The sequence below is a fragment of the Plectropomus leopardus genome, chromosome 6, assembly GCF_008729295.1.
Source record: "Plectropomus leopardus isolate mb chromosome 6, YSFRI_Pleo_2.0, whole genome shotgun sequence".
NCBI classification, from domain to species: Eukaryota; Metazoa; Chordata; class Actinopteri; order Perciformes; family Serranidae; genus Plectropomus; species Plectropomus leopardus.
Window position 1 is genome coordinate 10,181,296 of NC_056468.1, and position 18,402 is coordinate 10,199,697.

Genomic DNA, 18,402 nt, shown 5'->3' on the forward strand with positions numbered 1-18,402 from the left:
TTGCAGGGGCTGGCTGATAAGAGACAGACTTTACAGCCAGCTTGATAAAAAGACAGGCTGCCTTGACCCAGAGAGCTGGGGAAACAGCTCCAAAGAGCAACAGACCAAGTCCAGGCAGACTGACACATGCATGCATAGACACAACCTTGCAGCACGTGGCGGTTGCTGTCTCACTAACAGGAAGTCACAGCCGCATCACTTGTCTACGGTTTGAAAAAAAACTGTGCTTGAGCTGCTGCTAGTGTTCTTTCTTTCTTTCTGCAACTCTATAATGCACAGCAATTGGAGTTATTGGAAGTTACACTTTGCAGAAAGAAGAAGGTTTTACTCTGTATTACCTTTTTTGGCAGTTTCCATCTCTTCTTCAGTCCAGCGAGAGCTCTCATTCATCTCCAGATTGGCTGTTCAAAAAAATAGAGAACCACCAAGTTAGAGAAGGGGGGAGGAGGGGGTGGGGGGAGTGGGCACTTGTCAAAAAGTCAGTTAGGGAGTGACTGACAAGAGGAAAGGAAGGAGAGAGAGAAATTAGAGAAGAAAAAAGAATAAGAGGGTGGGGGGCAGGGTAGCTTGTGCCGCTTGCCAGTGAGGCACTGCAGCGTGGGTCGCTAGGGACTGTTTGTTTTAGATGGAGGAAGCAGGAAATCCAAGGAGAGAAGTCAGTTAATGATTATAGACATAACAACTGGCTTCTTTCCCTGCACAGCCCATAAGCGGGGGCCGACCCTGGCCCTGCCTGGCAGACAGCGGAGTGGGAGCCTGTGCTCTGTGTCCTCTACGTGGACCTGTGAAGGGCACTGTGGGCCAGCTCGCACCGTCGCCAACAGGGGAACAAACAGTGGCGGAGGGGGGCCACTGTTGAGAGCCCCTACAGCCCAAGTCACCTGGGGATTCCCTGTGACTAAACCTGTGCTGCAGGAGCGACTGCAGCATATACACACAACTGCTGAAACATCAAAAATCCCTGATAGCCTGCAGCAAGAGTGTTAGTGTGGGCACGGCTGACTTGCCATCTGTGAGGAAACAAAGAGCTAAGCGGGGGGGACACTGCTGACACACTGAATATTTCGCCCTTAAATAATACTTTTGTCTTTTGCAAACAGATGGTATTTAAACTACACATCTCATGCAGGCACAATTTTCCACTGTTTTGATTTCTTATTATGCCGTTTATGAGTGTCACTTAGGCAAAAAGTGGGTAGTGCAGGACTGAATATGAATAAGTGAGGACAGGAGGAACAACAGTGCACTCTTGTGGTGTGGGACAGGACACCACAACGAGATCAAAGGGGACAAAGTCAGCCCTGTATGATGGAAGTGAAATACGAATCTGACCCCGAGCTGTTGTTTAATTGCTACAGACAGATATAAAATGATTCTGTCTACTATATTGCTTTTAGTTATTTTATCATCTCAATGTCTTGCACCAAATTAATCATTAATCACGTCTGTGCGTTTATCAGGTACAATACATTACGACGGTTTTTGCTGACACAATTCACTTCATAATGTTTACCCAAATCACCCTTTCCAATTACAGTATGCATTGTGCTTGTAGATGCATGCAAAATTTATTTGAACGCTAAAATAACACTGGACAGAGGAGCAAATTGGTACTAATTTGCAGTGCAGACAAGACTGACCGAGCTCATTGTTGAGTGGCGGCGTGGTGGTTTCCTCCACTTCACTGGTCATCGAGCGGGTGATGCGGCCTTTGCGGCGCCCCTGGCTGTTGGCTGTGCGTCGACCCTTGAAAGCCACAGCGGGTTCTTTGTCCTCTGCATCTTCTCCAGAGGTGTCGTCCCTGTGTTCCAGAAATGTCAACATGGTCAGCAAGAAACGCACTGGGGTGTTAGAAGGTGTACATGTGATGGGTCACTAAGGAGTTAAAGCCCAGTACACAGTCGCCGAATTTTTAGGCAGCATTGCAGCACAAACAAGAATCTAATTTGATATTGCTTTGCAACCCTCTAAATTCTTGGCGATCCTCAGGGTTCCCCCATCGCAACAGAATATTGGATTGTAAATATTGAACATGTTAAATATTTGTGATTAGAAAGTGGTGCAGCCAGAATGAACTTCAGAGCAGAACAGAGCATGTTAAAAAACACGTTTAATATACCTAACACCTTAAGAAAATCTGGCAGGATGATCTTTAAAAACACTGAAAAAAATCAGGGCTTTGCTCACAATTGTTGGGAGGGGGAATCAAGCCAAAAATCAGCTTGATTCTCCTGTACTGTGTAACTGGCATTAAGAGGGAATTTGGCCTTCTGTGCTCTGATTAATTTAGCATGCTATTAACACACCAGTCATAATTTTGTTTTAATGAAAACTCAAATGCTGGCATTTGTACCAGGTGTTCCTCGCCACTGTTTTGGAAGAATAAAATGCAGAATTAACCAAGACCGCCAGCTGCATGAACACAGACATTAGTCTATTAGCACATGCAAAATAAGACTTCCATTAGCACGTGCAGTACGATCTCCGCTAACACACAAGCAGGTTTGGTCTTCAAATGGATAGCAAAAAAAAAAAAAAAAAAAAGTATTTAGAAATAATAATTTGACTATCTTAGTAAAATACTGTTACCTCTCTAATGCCTGTCTAATATTTATTGTTATTCTGAATAAATTTTTTAAAAAAAAGATCATTGAAATATTGCTTAATGGAAAAAGTCCTAGATCTATATAAATATCTATGTGCCCTAATTCCTGAATGACCACTTCAATGGGTTTTTTTTTATGTCTTGTGATTTACTCTTGACTTATCTAATTGTCTGTGGCTGTCATATACATATTTTAATTTGATTGCTGCCCTCGCTGCAGGCAGGTGCCTCTTGAACTAACAGGCAAGCCAGCTTTATAAGTGACATATTTTCTTTTTAAATAAGTTCTGTTCGCTGGGTCTAATTCCTGCCGATATGAAGAGTATTTCATGTGGATTTCAAAAGGGAATTGATAAATAATTTAAACAAAACTGTGAAGTGTTTAAAATGACAATGGAATTTGGTGCAGCAGTAGGTGGTAAAATGAGTGTTTAAGCACCGCCCACCCACTGGGCCAAAGCAGTCAACAAAGGGGAAACACTGCAGTGCATTGACATCAGTGCCACCAACCTCAGCAAAGACATGTTTGTTTACATGGGGACAGGTGACTAGAGATTGCTGCAGACTGAAACACAAACTTGAAAGACCAAATGTGAACGTCTATACAGACACTGCCTTTTCTTCCTTTTTTTCCCCCTCCAAAATAATTTATCGAGTGTCAGCACAATGGCATGCCAGGAGACAGCCACTGAGTTTGAACCCACTGCACCTCCATTCATCTCCCCCCAGCACCATTAATCTTGCTGAGGGGAGCCGGTGGCACTCTAAATATAGGCGAGCCAGCTGTGCCAGGGACAAGCAGGCAGCAGGGTGCGCTGGGAGTCACGGAGTCCCCTGGCCTTGCCTCAGAGCAGGGAGGCGGCAGGCAATGCTTCATCATCATCTCCCAGCCCGATACAACTGCTTAGAAATACGACCTGCTATTACTTGAACCTACTGTAACGTCAGCTGACATCATAATAAAGTGCACGAATACAGACATAGACAGTTGGATTCATCGATTAATTTCCAGGCACAAAAAAAAAAACCAGTGATATTCCATCTGTTGTTTTTGCATCCTTTACTGGCACTGTGCCTGAAAACACCTCCTCCACCACTGCACCCACCCACTCGCCCACCCACACACATACGCACACTCCTCATTACAAAATGACATTTCAAATTTACAGCTAGGTAGTCATACTACTTATTTCCCCCCCTTAAAAAAACCCAGACTTTCAAAATAAGCACAGAATTTTAAAAATGACACTTGGCTTTCCATTGGGAAGGGGAGAAGCATAAACAGGAAAACAGCTGTTTTAATAGGGAGAACTAATGGACGCTTGTATTTGCCGTAGGTGGAAAGTCTGGCTGTAGGTGAGGGAGTGAGAGCTCAAGGGTTACAGAATGATTTGATTCCCAGATCCACTCCTCTTAGCCAAAACTTACTCCTACTCCATCTGCTGAAGCCTGACCTGGAATAATTCTAAAATAGTGTGATGGAGAATTTGGGAAAGTGAGAAGATTGCTGCAGCTGTATAGGTACAGGCTCATGCGATTGTGGTGGAAATGCTTTCACTCGGCTGAATCTTTTCCTCTCACTCTGTCAGCGTGCTTTTCTAATGAATCAGTCAGTTAAGTCAGCTTTGCAGCACACAGTGTTTGGACTTATAAATTCAAAAAGTCTTTGGTGCAAATGAGCGATGGCTCAGGCATGGTAAGTTTGGTCAGTATTAAAAAGTGACTCACTTCATTCCATCTTCTTTGTCTTCGGCTTCATTTTTTTCTTCATCCCTCTCTCCCTCCTTCTCTTTCTCCTCCTTCTCCTTCTCCTCTTGGCTGCTCCGGTTCACTTGTTGCTGCTGTTGTTGCTGCTGCTGGCCGTGCTGAGAAAAAGGAGACCGACACAATAAGGCATGAGATAATCCCAGGTAACGGGACACACAGACACACCAACAAACACCCTGACCTGTCCTGTTTCTCCTGTATACTTCTGACACATACGCTTACATGTGTGGGCCATAGCCTGTAAAATAAAGCTGAGGGGCTTGACAGCTCTCCAAAAGTGAAGCAAAAAACATCTCAATCCTTGGTGGCTGTACATGTTAAATACATTTTCCCAAAGATGCCTTTTGTCATTTCAGGTAGTTTTTATCATGCTGAAGTAGCATAAAGCATTTGTTTTCTGGTAAGCTTGGTTTTAGTTAGTTATTTAACACTATAAAAAGGAAGTTTGACAACATAATTGACAGATGTGTGCGCTAATCTGTGTGCCTGTGACTGACAGTGCTGTGCACCATTGGTCTTTCAGGTGTATGAGCAGAAACTTAACACCATAAAGATCGCTACTACAAAGACTCTGGTGGCAAATTATGTCACCAGTGCAAGATAGCAGTGGCTGTGTCTAAAATATTTTTCAGGCCTCCACAAAGTGCGCTGCGCTCCAAAAAGACTTTTCCCATTGACTCACACTGAGAAAAAGACGTATGTAAATCAGTGGATTCTTCCACTACCATCCATTCAGTCAAATAATATCTAGAAAGTCTAGAAGAGCCACAAAATTATACCATGTTATCCCTATTCAAGTTAGTAGAGCGCTAAACTGGAAGTAGCTGACTAGGCTGGTGGAAGTTTCTGGTGCACCTCCTCTTTGGGCCCAATGACACGTCATCCGGGTATTTTCATACTGCTGAAAAAGAGCCTTTTCTTCTTCACGTACAAATGAGCAACTTTCATAGGAATGAACAGGATCTCACCACCTATGCTGTATCCAGTTCTCTTAATACATCCATGGATATTTTGGCTTCATTTTTGTGAAGTGGAAGGAAGTGGAGAACTCTATAACCAGTCATCTGTGTGGACGTGCTAAAGCGCACAACTGACTTTTTTTGCATGAATCATTTTGCACAGTGTTCAGGTGTTGTTCACTATAGAAAGTGACAGTTTCACTTCAGCAAGTTCATCCAATCTTTCTGTATGTTTACATGCCACAATATATGACTTTTAACCACGTACATTTTCTGCCTGTAAGCAAACAGTGAGTGAGGCGACACTTCCTGTGGCAGATGGGACTTCTAAGACATTATTCAGTCAAACGTACTTTTGGCACACTGCTGCAGACGACATGATGTCTGGCTGTTTTTTCTGATGAGATAACAAAGCAAACCGCACTGTGGTGTTTGCAAAAAAATGAACTGATACCTAGTTTTGACATTTCAAATACTTTGTTTTACTTGTTTTAAGCATTGACTTTTGAATCCTATTCATTTTCTGTATAGACAAAACAAAACAGGATACGAAAGTTCTGAAATATGCTCTTCGAGCACTCAGAACCACTTCCTTACCAATTTCCTGTCTGTCTGGGTTTTTAGGGTTAGAGTTCAGATTAGTACAGACATGCAGTCTGACCAAAGAAACCGTAAACACTGCTTAATATTGACCAAGCAGAAATACTAGCATGGAGTAGAAGTTCTGACTAGATTGATGTATTTGCAGTAGCTACCTTTTGGGCTAATGTTCGTCCAAAGAACATAAACGTTTGTTGATCTCTTTACTACGAATATGCACTGAAAAAAGACACATTACATGTGGCTCCTGGCAAGGGAACATAAAAAGGAGCCAAAACGAGAGAATGAAAGGCAGGAGAGAAACCATGAAAAAGAGGGCGAGTAGAGCTTGATGGCAGGGAGAAGGGCAAGATCAAAATGCACCTTTGATTCACAGAAGCTGCCTTTATCTCCATTTGCACCACATCACTAATGTCCTCTCCCTCCCTTTGAAATTAACTCAGACAGAAAACAAATCAAAGCCGTAACTCAGTCGGATGTAATGGTCAACCAGCCTCATGTTCTATTCCCCAGACACATCAGCAGCCTAATAATCTCTATCCACCCTAACTGTAGAGATTTGTTAGCACTGTTTCTAAATCTCCCCGAGGCTGATCCAGAGACAGCCCTACAGAAAGTGTCTTTTTAAAGAAGACAACAGAGCAGCCACTCCACTACAAAACTGTGAGGAAAAAAGGGCTGGAAACACATTAACATTTGCATCAGACTATTACTTACACCCTCCATTTCTCCACTACCCAAACATAATCTCTATTAGCATTTGCAGTGATTCTGACATACAGCGCTGCACTTTCTGTTCCTCTTCTGTTGCTACCTCCCTCTGTGACCGCAAGCCATTAGTGCTAGCTGCTACTCAAGAGATGTGGTGCAAACCGCCAGGTAATGAGCAAAGGTTTCTTCAGGAAAGATGAGGAGACACCGTCCTCGTGCCCGCAAGGAAAGGTCGCCAGTAAATTAATGTGCCATTTCTTTAGCGCCTGCCACCAGGAAGTTTAACAGCTAGCACCTGATCTGAGGCTAATAACTGGGAGCTCATTAGCAATAGAAATGACCTGTGTTTAAAAAACACTGGCAGAATGGAAATAGTGCTGACATGATGGGGTTGAGCGAATTGTGGCACTTGATCAGCACAACCGTGTGACCTTTGGCGGGTTACTGAACTCTTCATCATGGGAGTTCAGTGGCTTAGACTACCTCACGGTTAAGAAAAGACGTCACCCTTGCTCCAGTGCTGGTAGTGAGCTTAAGTTCGTGCACACAGGACTCATTTTAACCGATACAATGCCCCATTTTCAGTAGTTTTCAAAGAGTTTAAATCCATTTGCATGCTGTTTTTGCGCGCCAGATGTGAAGCCACATGTAAGCCAAAAGACAAAACACATTCAGCACCATATAGACAAAGTGTCTCTGTGGTATAACTGGATAAAATCAGAGATGAGTCTCTTTAAGTTACATCCACTGTACATGGGATTAATCGTGGAAAAGCTACTAGCAGTGCCAAACTTGTTTGACAACAGAGAATGGCATTAGGCCTGTAGTTTAATGGCTGAAATGGTAAACAACTTTTTTGCCAACTAGCGCATGGCGTTAGTTAGTTAGATAAGTGGGTGCAGCTGACTCCCTGGTTGCCAAGCAATAGCAAAGGGAGACTTCTTAAAAAAGATGCAATGATGGCCCTCAGATTCCAACAAAGCTTGTTGTGCATCTTTTTGAACTATTAGTTCAAAGGGTGAGAATACCTGGCTTCTTCCTCTGCGTCTGTAGTTCCTCCGCACTATGTTCTTATAGTTTTCATTCTTTTTGGTCAGGTAGTAAAAGAGCACACATTCCGCCACCGTCTGAAACATGAGAGAAAACATTTTTAACTACCATTTTCTGAGCATTACCAGAGTATTATGCAGAAAAAAACCACACAAACAAAAATCACTACCTTTCTCTCCAGAAAAGATGCAATCAGTCCAAAGTTTTTGGGGTGCTGGATGAACCTGTGGGAGCAAAACAAAGAATCTCTAGTAACCCGCTAACAGAATGGCTGAAAATCATTGGCAGTTTCTGAGGAGGTGACGTGAGTGCTGACGCAGAAAAAGAGAAATCTGAATCAAGATTAGCTGACTTTGAAAAAATAATAAAAGAAAAAAAGGATCCTAAAAGAATCCAAAACACCTGGCATCTAGCAAATGATTAAAAATTACATCAGGCAAACACTAGTAATGAATTATCTATGTTTTAGATCAAAGTTATTAAAAACAGAAACTGAAGCTCTTCCTTTTTCATGTGGGCAGACTTTAAATTCACTGATTTCACTGTGTGGGTTTGATCGGATTCAGCAGCTTGAAACGCCTCCACTCGTTTCTCACGAAAGAGGAAGATTCACTTCCTCACCAACAATTTACTGACCCTTTATCGGTCACACGTACTTCACAGGGAGAAGAAGATTTACTTCATCTTGTTGCTTAGAACGAAGCTCTTGAGCACTTTCCTAAGAAATGAGAATGGAGCTGGAAGATTCTATGGGATAATATGGGCGTTAACTGTGAAAAGCCTAAAATAAATAGGCTGTTCATACATTGTATTCTTGCTTCAGAATACTCAAGCTAAAAGGTTACAAATTTTAGGTGTACATGTGGCCAACCAAACGCAGTCTAGCTGCTCAGAATTGAACATAAAATGAGATATTTTTCTATTCAAAGAAGAAAAAAATGTTGTCTGCTGCCATGAGTTTACTGAAGTGTTGTGCTTACTTCTCTCTGAACGTGTCCTTCTCCTGCTCGCTCCACATGTTCATAACCTGCCGGTCCTTATACACCTTCATGGGATCGTCCATCAGTCCGTTCATGTTGATGAACTTGATGCGCTGTTGCTCGGCGTCAAACAGCATGGGAGGGATGACTGCCAGCTGCCGCATCTGCTTCTCCGTGTTCTGACGTACACAAATGCCACATGCGAGACACACACAGAAACCAACATCCTGGAATGAGTGGGTTGGCCTCAAGAGGGAAACTATATGACAGCATGCTGCTTATATTGACATGCACTGTATGAATGAGAAGTCATGTCTTCAAAAGTTCAGTAGGGCTAAGGCATGTTCCATGTCAAATATAAACTCCCTTAATACAGAAATCTCTTTTGTCATTCTTCAATTTACAACCTAGAAAAAATGTTACAGATGAGATAATGTCTGAGGTTAGGATGGGAGTGAAGAAAAGGCTCTGTGCTATGTCAAGGAAGTAGAAAAGAATTTCTTGAGTTGAGGCAGGGGAATTGGACAATTGGACACACTGCTCATCTTAATGGGACCAGGCTGACATGAGAGGAACAGGTCTAATGTGTGACTGGTAGATATTACAGCAATGTCTGCTTGGAGTGATCCTCCACCGTTTATCGATAATGCTGACTCACTGTCAGCTGGCAAATCTCCTGCATAGACTTGTAACATTAATGATGACATGATGGCAAGACATTTATCTGGTGAGGTCAGTAAGCGTTAATATAATCGAATATATAATGTATGTTTTTCATTAAAAATATCTTAACCACGTAGGTGGAATCAGAAGGTCATATTTGGTTTCAACTGGACGTAAAATATGAGCTTTAGATTCTTGAAATGTAACTACAACGGCATTGTCAGCTTAAACAGTATGAATTCAAGAGGTATATTTGAAGTCAAACCAATTTTATCTACAGAATTATGTTCAGTGGGCTTGAACGATTACTAAAACGCTTTTTTAAACATGACTGACTCTTTCGATAACGACATATTTGAAAAAGCATTTAAATCTGCAGGTGACTGCATGGTTGTGTTTTGTATCCCATGCTCATGTTTACCATTCTGTGCCTCAAAGTTTAGATCCATCATAGTTATTATACAGTGGACGAGTACATAGACAGTAATTACTGCTGCAGCAACAGCTGGCGCTGTGTGTCGCCTGTGCATGATATAAATGGAGGAAAGAGAAACGAGGGAAGACTGTAAGAAAAGAGACAGGCAGTAAAAACCGCCAGAAACTATCAAAGTTTCGGGAGAATTTCAATTGAAAGCAGCTGCGCTGCTGTGCCTGCCGCTGGGCTGTGGTGGCCTTAAAGGGCTAGTATTTAGCTTTGGCTAGCTCTTCTAGCTTAGCTACCACAAATATTCCAGTGGCATACCAGAGCATCTGTATAACAGCTGTATGAATGCCATTATTGAGTGGCATATGCCTCTGAAACAAAACTAGGTTGCAGTGATTTAAGAAGGCTTAAGTCACATTCCAGCAGGCTGCATGTTTTTATGATGATGTTTCTATTATCCTTACTACTGTGTACTGCAAGTAAAATTAAACTGCATTCATAATTATTACTGCCAAGTTTACTGTATATATGCACACACATATATGTGTATACACACAAACACACACACACACACATATTCATATATACTCATACTATGTTTTAGTTGAGCAAAAATTTGCTAATTTTATGGGGAAAACAATAAAATGCTCAATTAATGAACTTTTTTTCCTATTTACTAAAATATAGACATTTGTATTTCCAGGTTTCAAGTTTATTTATCTACCAAAACAGCTCCAGTTTTTGGAGCTGGTTCTGTCCACGATTTTTGGAACCTTGGTGCTATCCAGCAAACCAGCCAGCTTTTACACCAGTTTTAACTGGAATTATCGTAATGAGGGGTGTGTTATCAATGGCGTCGCACATTTCACAACAGAAGGAAATGATGGAACAAAATGGTGGATTGCATTATTTACCTGCAAGCTTGTCTTACAGATACTTCTTTTAATCCAAAATACAATCACGGACCAACTATTAATGCAACACTGCATGCTTTTTTTTTCCTGGTGAGTTTTCACTTGACTTCTCCATCCCCTCTCCTAACCTACAGAATATGACACGCCCACAGATACAGTCACAGTTCGCGCCTCATTTTTGGTTCGAGCTGAGAACCAACTATTTGGGTTCTGAAGCAATTTACTTTCGATTAAGATGCTCTGGACTGTTCAAATTAAGGCGCAGGAATGGGAATGGAGGCCATTCCATGCTGGTGGAAAAGGGGTATCAGAGAGACTTCTGTCTTGGCTTATAACGCTCGACACAATCAGAAAACCAGACAACTGGCCACCACAGCAGTTCAAACTTCAAGAGTGTGATGGTGTAAATACACCTGAAATATTTCAGAAGAGGAAGTGAAGAGGCAAACCATCTTTAACAGAAGAGTTTACCTCGTGCTCTGATATTCCGTCAATGATCTCGGAGACCTCATGTTCACTGCGAGCTGCAGATGAGGTCAGTCCACCTCCTCTCTGCCCAACGCGGCTACAAAAGGACAAACACAAAACACCTGTCACTCAAAAATACCCACATATCCCTTTAAGTGAGCCAGCAACACCGCACAAATAAGCTAATCCACAGAAATGCTTTATAATGAGAGCAGCAAGTAGGCAACGAATCAAAGTGATTAACTCAGTTCCTGAAATAAAGTCTCTTTTACTCTGTCAACAGACTGGCTGGTGTGAAAAAGGGGGAAAAAATGATCACCTTTGCATGCGCTCCTGCAGCTCTCTTTGCTTGCGGATCTCTGGGAACTGTTTCTCGTAGTACTCCCGCACCTTGCTCTCCTTGGCGCGGCGCCGCGGGTTGTTTTCGATGCGCTCTACCTTCTTCTCCCAGGCTTCCATCAGCTGGTCATAGCGCTGGCAAAACTTCTGTTCCTGAAGCACCGGAAAAAGATAATGATTTCAGTCCACTGCAGATCTGCTTAAATATCATCACAATGTCATTTTTATCTTCCCCTTGATCTCAGGACACAAAATTAATGGGCCATTACGTCTGGCGAAATACAATTACAAAACATTTAACAGTTACTGATTAAGTTAGATATCCCCCAGAGCGCAGAGTGATATTTGAACAGTGAAACACTTATTGTTTTCAATAAGTATATTCAGTAGACTCTGAGTTTTCTGTTGTGTCCCGTAATGAACCTCTACACGTTCAGAGGGGGGCACGGTGATATGTTGGTATTCTTTGGGGAGTCTGGCCTTGAGCCAGGGCTCTGGCAGACGACAGCCCACCGTTTTCCCAGCTTCCTCGCGGGCAGGCTGTAAAGCAGACCATTAAACCTGGTGGAGACACGACCCTCAGTGGGCTCATAAACCATAACGTGATGTCTCCCCACGCTCTTGCCCACGACGAGCTGCCTCCCCGACTTTGACACAACACGAGGGATGACTGGACAGTCGCCCACAAATCAGACTTTGATACAGGTGCTGTTCTTTCTGGCTTCACATAAAGTTGTATCACATGCTGAACTGTGAACAGTTGTTGGCATCATCTCGGTGGTTGGAAGCAGTTAAAAAAAAAGAAGCTGTTTTTGATTCATATTTCCTACTCGTGAATGGATGCAAATTTCAGAGTAAAACTGTGGACCTGATTTGCGATAATGATTTTCTGTCAGGCCAGTTGATTTTAAGATGTCCGCTTGGCTCAAGCATGAGAGCTCACCCCATTGATCTCCGCTTTATTTATAGTCATGCTCTTTGGCTCAGTCTCCCTCAATCACTGGCAGACAAGAGCGCAGACTAACCCTGTACAATGCTCATTATAAGAGCTTGGCTGACAGTGAATTCAACAGATCTAAGGGTTTCAGATGACCGTGTGAGAGAATTTTTTTTTTCCTCTCAAAAACAATGGCTTCCCCAGGGCAGCATAAGAGCACTGACAACAGATCATATTCAGAGCTCTATTCCTCTTTGGTCTGCCTAAAATGGCCACTCACTTGAGGAGCAGCTGGCCCACTTTTACACTACTCATCCGTCATGGGCTAAGTCCCAGCAGAGTCAAAAATGTTGGATTCCCTACTTACCCACTGCTTACGAGCATGATTTCTCCTCTTGAAGTACAAGATGAGTTTCTTCCTCATCGCCTGATTTCTGAAAGGGTTTAAGAAAGAAAGGCAGGGAGAAGACAGAGCGATAAAAACGAGGTTAAGGTGAGGACATTCACAAAAACCCGCATTTCGGACAACGCTTTGGCTTTCATCGCAACTGTCACATAATAAATCTAAGATGATGTCCTCCAGATACTCGGGCACACATTTTTCCACCCTCTGCACTTTCTCTGCCTCACTTCTTTAACCAATAAACAACCCTCCCCCCTCCCACACACACACACACACACACACACACACACACACACACACACACACAAACAATGCCTGTCCTTGTATGCCACCACCGCTCGATAAACTCAAACTAGCTTCTGGGTGGAAAGGACAGCGAGGTGAGCCAAACTTATAAAACTTGTCTGGGCTGGGAACAGCCAGCCACAGTGCTTCAAATAAAGGTCAGGGCCAGTAATCTCCTTAGGCAGCCACTCAGTTTGTCTCTTTCTTTGCTGCAAGACAGAATTTTATTCCTGACACTTAATCTGTCAGTTGTAAGGTCATGTTCCCCACTGATTAATGTAATCTTATCCTACATTAGTCACTTCTACTGAGCCGCAGGGGTCCTTCGGGTCACAGGCAAGGACAACAGACGAGGAAGTGGGCTACTGGTGGTTTATGAGTTTAGTGAAAATTGGGAGATAGTATGATAACATTTAGGGGTCTAGAGGGATAAACACACAGGATGACCTATTCTCCATTTCCCAAACATGTTATCTGCAATAACAAACCCCAGTTAAATCTAAACAGCCCTAACCCCCAACCTACAAAAACATCCCACACAAACAAACACACGCACATTAAGCCAAGCCATTGCAGCAGAGAGGGGACATACTGCCAAGTCCAGCTAGATAGTGTCCACACTTACCCTGGCATATAATGGGTGAAAACTAACTTGGTGTGGCAAAAACAGGACTGATAGATTACGCCCTTAAAAGACAGAGATGGCATTGTCCTGTGGACACCAGATGGCAAAGGGATAGATCAGTGTCTCTGAACCGCTGCAAAAGGTTTCCTTTGTCCTGCTCTAAGCCTTGTGCCACTACTCAGATATCAGGGGACACTGTAATTTGGCATAATACCTCCAGAACATGACAGCTACAACATCCATTAGACGCACACTTTTGATAGATGTTCCCCAGTAGAAGTACAATGAACAAAATATTTTAAAATTTTAAAGTGTGAGTGTGTTTTCTTAGTGGTCTGATATTGGCAAACGCATCATCAGCTTAGTGGTACTGCGTGCAGAAGATGAACCGGGATGGGGACTCAGATGCTGAGTGCTCCACAGAGATACTGGTACTCATCTATCCCAGCAGGGATGAGTGCCAAGGTTATCAAACCGGTTAGCAAAACAAAGAAGTCAATTGTGCTGGCTCAAAGCAACACAGTGGTATTTAATAACACACACACGGAGGGAGAGAGGAGAGTTTCCAGTTAATTGCTTTGAGGCAATAATACTGATCAAACGGTGCAGGGATCAAAAGGAGCGAAGACAGAGCCGTGTGTGGCGAAGAGGTCAGACACATCTTGTGGTATGCCACTGTGCCCAAACTGCAGCGCCAACGGTGGAGACGAGCTATTATAACCCCCGTGTAGCCCTTTGATGTGCCTCAGTGAATTATGGCTCTTAAAAGATTACAGAGCTTCATTGATAGATGTAGCAGAGCCATGCAGAATGGTGCACTCTCGGCTCCCCTAACTGCAGATATCTATTAAGATATGAAATCAATAACATCTATCAAACAATCATCTGACAGAATCTTGGATGCTGAGTAAGGCATCCAGTTCTTTATATTGTTTATATTTAATGTCATAATATCGGGAAAATAAATAAATGAATAGTCATTTTTGGCCATTTTTTAGAGTCAATTGCTATTTGTGTTTTTGCTTGTTTTAAATGATGCACATTTTGCTTGGGCACAGATGATCTGCAGCTCTGTCAGCAGCAAACAAAGCCAGAGTTAAAATAGGACTTGAAGCTGTTTCAGAGTCAAATTATTGCTTTTTTTTTTTTTTTTTTACCCAAAGCCTGTTTACTATGTGGTAAGAACATACATTAGATATGGCATACAAAACTTCTACCATCTTGTCAGCAAAATAGTGGCAGAAGAAAACAAACAGCAGCTGGTAATCAAATTCTGAAGCAGGGCTTTAATGGTTCATTTATTTGTACCAAACCATCACAGGAGGGGGAGGGGGGGGGGTCATAGTTCGCTGCACACAGCCATGCGCAAAAACACACGGTACGTAGAGTGATGCACATGATGTGGAACCAAATGTTACAAGAGCAGGTTTTGCCCTAAAACTTTTAGCCGTACCCCATTAGCAACATATGCTAAGCTAAGCTCAGCAAGCGTATTGGCATGTGAGTCAGTCACACTATAGTGAGCATTAATGAAACGCAGAGGCTCGAAGATGAGCCTGCGGGTTCCTGGTCAGCTTCAACAGCAACAGAGAGAGTTGTGTATAAGACTAAGGTGGTGTGTTAGCGCTGTTCCACTGTTGTAGGGTTTGTGGATTCACACATCCAACATGATCACACACATTCAACAGCATCACCAGGTAGTGCCAAACACCAGGATGATAAATGTTCAAGTGCTTTGAATGCTTCGATATACCCAAGATGGAACAAACTGAAACACTCCTAATGCAGAAGTTTCATTTTTTATTATTTTATGTATTGTGTATTTTCAGTTTCAAAGCATAAGAGCTGCTTTTCAGTTTTATGGCTATTGTGACCTGTTGTCTTTTGAGAAAGCATTTGTTCTGTGCTTTTCACAGAGGTGTTCCTTTTCATGTAAGAAAAATAGCTGCCAGTAGGGAAAATGTTACCTCGGTCTCCAGCAAGAGAATTTTCACTGTCTTTGACACTTGTACTACTGTCCATTTAAAAAAAAAAGAAAACAAATGTACCCTTATGTGTTCAGGTTTTTTCTTACGCTGTACCAAACTCCTGTGTGCCATTACACACCCATCCTGAAGGACAAAAAACAACCTCTGCAACACTAAGTTACTACAGCCTTAAAGCACATTTTGTTGTGAGGACCTTAAATTTAACCGTGAGGTTTCTTACCATTTGGAAGTTTCAATCAATCCAATAGTTTTTTTTACAGAATGTAAAAGGCAAACACGGGTGTACCAAACCTTAAAGCTTAATGAGGTATCAAAATCAACATGCGGGCAAACACTACACTCACATTATACTAGAAATTGTAGGAATGGATTCAAAGAGAACGAACAGAACTTAAATGTGAGTTTTGTCATTTTCTTCACATTTTCTTCTACGCAGTGATGGGCCAGCTGATTTCATTGCCACCATTACAGCAGGGTCGAACTCAAACTGAGCACTGTTTCATTAACAGCGCAGGTCCTTTCCCACAGGGTCTTTGAAGTATTTTTTTTACCCTGTGTGGTTGCCCTCGTTACACACGTTTATTCCAGTAAGTTTCATTACAAAGTTTACATAATGACAATTTCACACCCCCCTCTGAAATGCCATTCTTTGCAGTCTGCCAAGGGGGAAGGAGGAGTCGAGGTGTGAGGGTGGAGACAAGTGGCAAGTCTCTCTTCTCTCACAGTGGTAATATACAGCCACTACAGCAATTAATAGCTGCTAAGGTCATTAGGTTTCAATTTCTACTGGTAGCAGTTTTAGTTTATAGAGAATTTAAAAATGCAAGTATCTGTCAAGCAGAATACAAAAAATAGCTACAATAAATAAAATTAATAACAGGCCTGTAGTACAAGGCTTCTTCAGCTTTTCTGGTCTTTTAATCCTTTGACAGGATTCTAATATCCTCATCAACTCAGCAATTACAGTTATAATATGATTTATTTTTTGTTGTTCTCTGGTGTTCAATTTTCAAGAGCACCAGGACAACTTGAAATAAATGACTTATATAAAAAATAAATATAAAACAAATGCTCATTTTAGAAATCCTCAAACAATCCTACCTGAGCATGAGGACGTGAGTGATACGTAAATGGCTGGATACAAAACATTAAACTTACATTTTGATGTTTTCATGGTACTGCTTGGTGTCAGAGGGCTGATTGTACAGAGGCTGGAACATAAGAAGGAGCAGAGAGATCACACACTCAGCCATATTTTCAATGCATGAGATTGTAAATGAACAGATTGCAAAATGATGGGAGTTCACTCTAACATCTCATCAATATGATTTTGCCCCAAAATTAATTTAGCATTTAGTGTTTGTGTTTCACTCAACTTAATATCCTCAAGGACAGAGGAGAACCTGCTTTGTGTAGCATCTTGCCAAAGCTCAAAGGGTGATTCTATCAATAGAACCAAGTGATCAGATTCACTGGGTGAGTGTGAAACAGAGGGAGAGATGGATGGACAGATATAGTATGTGCAAGCTAATTTAAGACTAAAATAAATTAAAAAAAACACTGCAAAAAGAGGTAGTCTTGGCATTTGTAAAAATCTCAATTTTGCAAATCTAGCAAAGTCAAAAGTGATCTGCAAGGTTCCATTTCTGTTCTCAGAGGGTTTTGGTAAAAATAACCTCTTAACACTGCAGCCTTGTGTGAGTCATCATATTCTATGTGTTGAATATCGCTTAATGGAGCTTTAAGTACAGTAATTACATCCTTATATTTTTCACTTCTGTTAAAGAGCCCTCCATCTAAGAACTTGTCCTTCTCCCAAGCATCCTTTATCTCTCTAACGTGGCCTTCAATAAAATGTTCCCACGTGTCAATGATGTGAAACCACAAAAGCGGGAAAAGGAAAAAAATACATATGGCATAAAGTCTCCACTCACCAGTTCTACCCTGGGTCCCAGTCCCTCCAGTATCCTGTGAGCCTCTTCTGCCTTTTTCTGGTAAGGGAACACAAACAGAAGTAGTACATCAGCCGGCCGCCTGCACCTCTGCCATCACCACGGCAACGCAGTGAGCACGCTCACTTGATCACTGAGGCTACACCGCTGCTCAGTGGATGGACGTGCGGCTGGATGTATGGATGGATGGAGAGATGGATGCACCGACTATTATTAGAGCTTTTAACTCAGGCTGGGCCACAGCTCCTTGCCTCAGCTCCCGCTTTCCTCTCCGAGAAAAAAAAAAAAAAAGATTACTCACCTCCCCTGAGCAGAGAGAGGAAGGGAGAAAGAGCAGGCAGGCAGGAAAGCAAGTGGGAGTGGAATAGAAAGTGAGTGGGAGAGAAAGAGCAAAAAAAAAAAAAAAAAAAAAAAACAGGGAAAGGAGGGGGGCTGAAGGGCTTTAGTGCTTATCTCATAACAGACAACTGATGAAAGACAGAGAAAGATCTCACCTCCAGTTCACTACCTACAACAATCAGCCGCTTAAAACAAAAACTCCTGGCAGGGACCATAAAGCCAGAGAGGAGAGGTGTTGGGGCATGAAGCCTGGCTGCAAAAATACTCCCATCCTGGATGACCTCTCTGCAGCTCCTCCATACATTTATACTGAGTTCTAGCAGACAAATGTGTGAGCAGTGTCCCTGACTACCCCTTTCAATGTTCGCTCCACTTTTTCCCTCATTCCTCTCT

General features: G+C 42.3%; 1 protein-coding gene across 5 annotated transcripts in view; it reads right to left on the bottom strand.

The window, feature by feature from the left end:
• ncor2 (nuclear receptor corepressor 2) overlaps nt 1–18,402 on the bottom strand; it is a 105,064-nt gene that overhangs the window by 39,137 nt on the left and 47,525 nt on the right. For all 5 annotated transcript variants that reach the window (XM_042488088.1, XM_042488086.1, XM_042488087.1 and 2 more), the window contains exons 7-17: nt 17,653–17,709; nt 16,877–16,929; nt 12,785–12,851; nt 11,461–11,633; nt 11,145–11,238; nt 8,673–8,851; nt 7,862–7,916; nt 7,671–7,769; nt 4,334–4,470; nt 1,641–1,801; nt 339–401 (exon numbers count right to left, since the gene is read on the bottom strand). In XM_042488088.1, coding sequence (XP_042344022.1) covers nt 339–401; nt 1,641–1,801; nt 4,334–4,470; nt 7,671–7,769; nt 7,862–7,916; nt 8,673–8,851; nt 11,145–11,238; nt 11,461–11,633; nt 12,785–12,851; nt 16,877–16,929; nt 17,653–17,709 — 1,138 coding nt within the window. The remainder of the gene's footprint in view (nt 1–338; nt 402–1,640; nt 1,802–4,333; nt 4,471–7,670; nt 7,770–7,861; nt 7,917–8,672; nt 8,852–11,144; nt 11,239–11,460; nt 11,634–12,784; nt 12,852–16,876; nt 16,930–17,652; nt 17,710–18,402) is intronic.